General features: G+C 50.2%; 1 protein-coding gene across 1 annotated transcript; it reads right to left on the bottom strand.

Annotated features, from left to right (window-relative positions):
- Positions 1-831: 831 nt before the first annotated feature.
- Positions 832-4,347, bottom strand: SLITRK5 (SLIT and NTRK like family member 5). Its single transcript, XM_049647134.1, has one exon. It carries the CDS (start codon positions 4,345-4,347, stop codon positions 1,474-1,476), a length of 2,874 nt encoding a protein of 957 aa, XP_049503091.1. The 3' UTR covers positions 832-1,473.
- Positions 4,348-4,547: the final 200 nt, after the last annotated feature.

Below are 4,547 nucleotides of genomic sequence, written 5' to 3'. Positions count from 1 at the left end.
ACTATGTCCTAATTGTTAATAATGGAGATTCAGTCAATCACACGTAACTACGTCTTTTGCACCTCAAGTAATCATTACTTCAGTCCCTCATATTTGACATAGTTATCAAGTGTTTATTCAGAAACTATTTAAAAAATTACATGTGCTGGGATACATATGAGACTGTAACAACAGTAGCCCCATCTTACAGAGATCCTGTTTGTGGTCATCATCATTGCTTGCTGCCCAGAGGGATAAAGACATCGTATAGAGATTTGTACAGTCCATCATTTGGTCTTCTGAGGTGCCAGTACATGTGGATCTGTACAAATGCAACTGGGTTTGGTTAAACAATCAAAAATCGGCTACAATAGTAGTCAAATCAATACATCATTTTGGTTGACTAATAAAAATACTTTTAAATCTTCTCTAATAAAACCAGAAACTTGAACACGATTCTTACTCAAATGGCCCAATTAATTGCCCTAATTTTTTTCCTTTACACATTGGGATACAATCCGTTATTATTTTTTTCTTTTTTTAAATGACAGATCCAATCGGGTGGGTTGCATTGGCTTTACGATTTTCCCATTAAGTTCTCCACATTTTTAGTGACTTAAAATGCCTTCCTGATATCACTCCTGTTTTGGAAATGCAGGTCCTAATATAGTGCGACACCTCTGTGAAAATCATAGGCTAAATAGTGAAGGAAAGAGAAATGCTAAATGTGTATATAAAAATAGGTGCTACAATAAAATATTTGTATATTTCATCAATAAGTTATTTTGACTAATCAATTATGGATCATATAGCTCTGTAATTTTAATGATTTGTCCACATCTATGGTGATCATTTTCCAGATCACAATACTTTTGTTTTTTAATTCAAATGTCCAGAATGCATACAAACACATCCTTTAAAAAGAAAGGAAAAGTAATGAGATAGGAGGGAGGAAGGCAGGGAGGCAGAGAAAGAGAGAGAAGGGGGAGGGGGAAGGACAGAGAGAGAACAAACTTTCTTCTAAAGTTGGGGTGTGCTAATCTCTCCACAAAAGCCATTTAGACCCACCCATGGCTTAAAGGGGCGCGGGGAAGAAGAGGAGGGAAAGGGAACAAAAGAGGAAGAGTAGAATCTCTGCGCTGCCATCTTCCACCGTTCTTAATGGCACTTCCAAACACCACAAGAACAACTGCGACCGTTAGCAAGTCACTTGCGCAGCAAACGGCCCTCCGTAAACCCTTCTGCTCCCCTCCCCCACAAGAAGAGAAGAGAAGAGAAATCGATGTGCCCAGTTTACACAAATGTTTCCCCCACGTGTAAAAATTAAAAGGAAAGTGCACACCCTTTCAGTATCTTCCGCCCAAGCTGAGAATCTCGTGCCAAGGCACTTCACCCTAAACGTTGAAACAACACAATTAATCAAATGCGTTCACCGCGTGTGTCGGCTTGCTTGTTTGTTTTAAATGCAAAAGCTCCCAGGGAGTTTCTCTGCTTTTAGAACTGGCTAAATGTGGTCTGTTTTTCCAGCACTTCGAGGTAGTCCGGCTCAACGTTTAGTTTTGCTTTTAACTCCAGATACTCGTTCCGGTTGGGTTCTACAAAGACAGCACTGGGAGGGCTGTAGAGCACCGGTTCCCGCAGCCTGCTGTCCCCTGCCCCCGGGTGCAAATACTGATGGGGGCGTCTCAGGTCATAGTTTGGGGAGAAAGTGTAAGCAGCGGGGCTGCACGGGAATTTGGGATATTCCGGGAGGCTGTTGCCGGCGGGGGTGGTGGAGCAGTGTTTGTCTGGTTCTAAAATGCCCCTGTAAAAGCGGTCGGCGTCCTGCACCGGCGACAGTAGGTCCTCCCGGGGCTCGATGGTGCTGACGCTATAGGCGGGACTCCGCAAGTGGTGGCTTTCCCGCCTCTCCTCCTCCCCCGGCTGCAGCTGCAGAGGCGGCGGGGGCTGCTGCTGCGGCGGCGGCGGCGGCGGCGGCGGCGGCTGCTGCTGCAGGTGGTGGTTGCTGCTGTAGGTGACCTTGAGCTCGTGCAGGTCTTTGTAATCCTCCACGGAGTTGCCCTCTCGGGAGCGGTAGATAGGGTTTTTGCACATGTGGCCCAGTGGATGGGGGATGTACTCGTACACGTGGCCCGCGGGCGTCTTCACCTTGGGCAGCGCGGACCCGCGGTGGTGCACGTGCGCGTGCGGATGGCCTCCCGCGCCGCCGCCGCCGCCGTATACGCTGTACTGCATGTTGAAGGAGCTCACGTCGGAGTTGTTGGTGCTGGTGTGGTCGCTCTGGTTCTTCTTCCTGCGCTTCATAACCAGCACGAAGAGCCCGGCGGCCACGAAGACGGACATGATAAAAACCAGCAGCAGGCTGAGAATCAACACCGACAGGGGCACCGACGACGCACCTCCCCCCGCGCCCAAGCCCGCGGGGGCCCCGGTGCTGTTCGACCGGACCGCGGGGGTCACCGCGCTGGTCCTCGCCGGGACCTGGATGGAAGAGGGCGTGGGCGTGGAAACCACCACGTCAGAGTAGTCTGGACACAGCAGCTCCGACTTAATGGAGCGCATATCGGTCTCCGCAAACTTCTTGGGCGCCTTGCAGATGACCTCATCCACCAAGACACCCACTTTGAGCTGTTCGACCCACAGCTTCATGCCCACCACGTCGCAGGTACAATCCCAAGGGTTGTCATGCAGGTCGATTTGGATGAGTGACTTGAGCTGGTCCAGAACTCCACTCACGGGCAAGGAGGTGAAATGGTTACTCCTTAGGTTCAGCCTGAGAAGGGTCAGGCCTGAGAAGACGCCTGAGGGCATGGCCTGCAGGAGGTTGTTATTCAGAAATAGCAGCTGGAGGTTTGGGACCGGGTCGAAAGTCCCAGACTGAATCTCACGTATGAGATTGTACTGGAGGAAGAGATACTGCAGGCTTTGCAGGCCATAGAACAACTCCGGGCTCAGCCTCTCAATCCTGTTGCCATTTAGGTAGAGGCGCCTCAGGTTGGTGAGATCGCCGAAAGCGCGGTCCTGGATCATGGAGATTCGGTTGTTGCCCAGGTGTAGGAGGTCCAGCCCCGTAGCCTCCAGGAAGTCGCTCCTGCGCACAACCGCAATGTAGTTCTCCGTCAGATACATCTTCTTGGGGTTGTAGGGCTTGGGCTGCAGCTCCGCGATGCTCTCGATTTTGCGCTCCTGGCAGTTGACGTTGAGGCCCAGATCGGAGATTTGTAGGTTGCAAGTGCACGCGGTGGGACACTCCAAAGGCACCGGAGATTTGGTCTGGTAGGCGATGCTGGGGCCATAGTTGCTGTAGCCCAAGTCCTTGGAGGGCTGCCGAGAGGTGGGGCGCACTCTGGGCTTGTTGGGTTGGCGAGTCCCCTTAGGGGGCTTTAAGGGGGGTTTGTAAACAGCAGAGGAAGAAGTGGCCACGGAATTCACCGAGGCTGGGGTAGTGTGTAGATACCCCGTGGTGCTCAAAGGCGTCTGTGGCCTCATCTCATAATCTGAAATAAGTTTCCTTGGGCAAAGTTCCTGCTTGGACACCTCGTCCAAATCCCGGCCGTGTAAGCGGAAGGGGGTCTCACAAACCACATCCCCCACCAGGGCTGAGTAGGAGATACTGTCCAACCAATCCTTGAGAGAGATCAGCTCGCAGGAGCAATTCCAGGGGTTTTCTTCCAGCTGTAACTCCACAACTTTATCCATGTGCTGCAACAGCCCCACATAGGGCAGAAGTTTCAGCCGGTTCCCCCGCAGGTCCAAGTGCGTTAAGGGCACAAAACGGAAGAGGTTGTTGGGTAAACTGGACAAGAGATTGTCATTGAGGATAAGCACCTGCAATAAATGCAGTTTCCCAAAAGCATTGGGTTCAATGACACTGATGTAATTGTAATCGACCTGTAGGTACTCCAGGCTTTCCAGGCCGAGGAAGGTATCATCTCGCAGAAGTTCCAGTTTATTATTGTTCAGATGCAATCTCCTTAAACCCCGCAGCCCGTGGAAAGCCCCAGTCTCAATGTCCTGGATAACGTTGCTACCCAGATGCAAAATTGAAGCCCCGGTGTAATTGACAAACTCATTGGGATAGAGACGGTTCAAAAGGTTTCCAGACAACAGGAGGTGGTAGACTGGGAAACGGGGAGGGCTAATTTCAGAGAGGCTGATGATCCCCCGGTTTTCACAGCTCACAGTTAAAATGCCGTCCTTTTCCTCACAAGGACATGCATTGTCACAGATTTCCCCATAATAATCGATGGTTTCTGCACACGAAAGGACGAGAGATGTTAGAGCAAACGCTAGACTCTGCAGCATCCAGCTATGCATTTTTCTGTGAAGGTCCTGTTCCAAAGTTATTGGGGGGCAGCAAGTGTGCATTTTACCTCCTGCAAGGGAGAGAGGAGAAAAGGAAACAACATAATATGACAAAAATCTAAGGGATTGGGAAGAAAGTCTCTCTCTTCCCCACTACTATTTCTCTGAAATCCAGAAGGAGGGGATATGAATGACCCCCCCCCCAGTGGAACACGACATTCTCCAGACTTTATTATTATCTGATACTCATTTTGATTTAAAGG

The sequence above is a fragment of the Panthera uncia genome, assembly GCF_023721935.1.
Source record: "Panthera uncia isolate 11264 chromosome A1 unlocalized genomic scaffold, Puncia_PCG_1.0 HiC_scaffold_16, whole genome shotgun sequence".
Taxonomy (NCBI): domain Eukaryota; kingdom Metazoa; phylum Chordata; class Mammalia; order Carnivora; family Felidae; genus Panthera; species Panthera uncia.
Note: the sequence above shows the minus strand (reverse complement) of the source record. Positions and strands in the feature narration are given on the sequence as shown.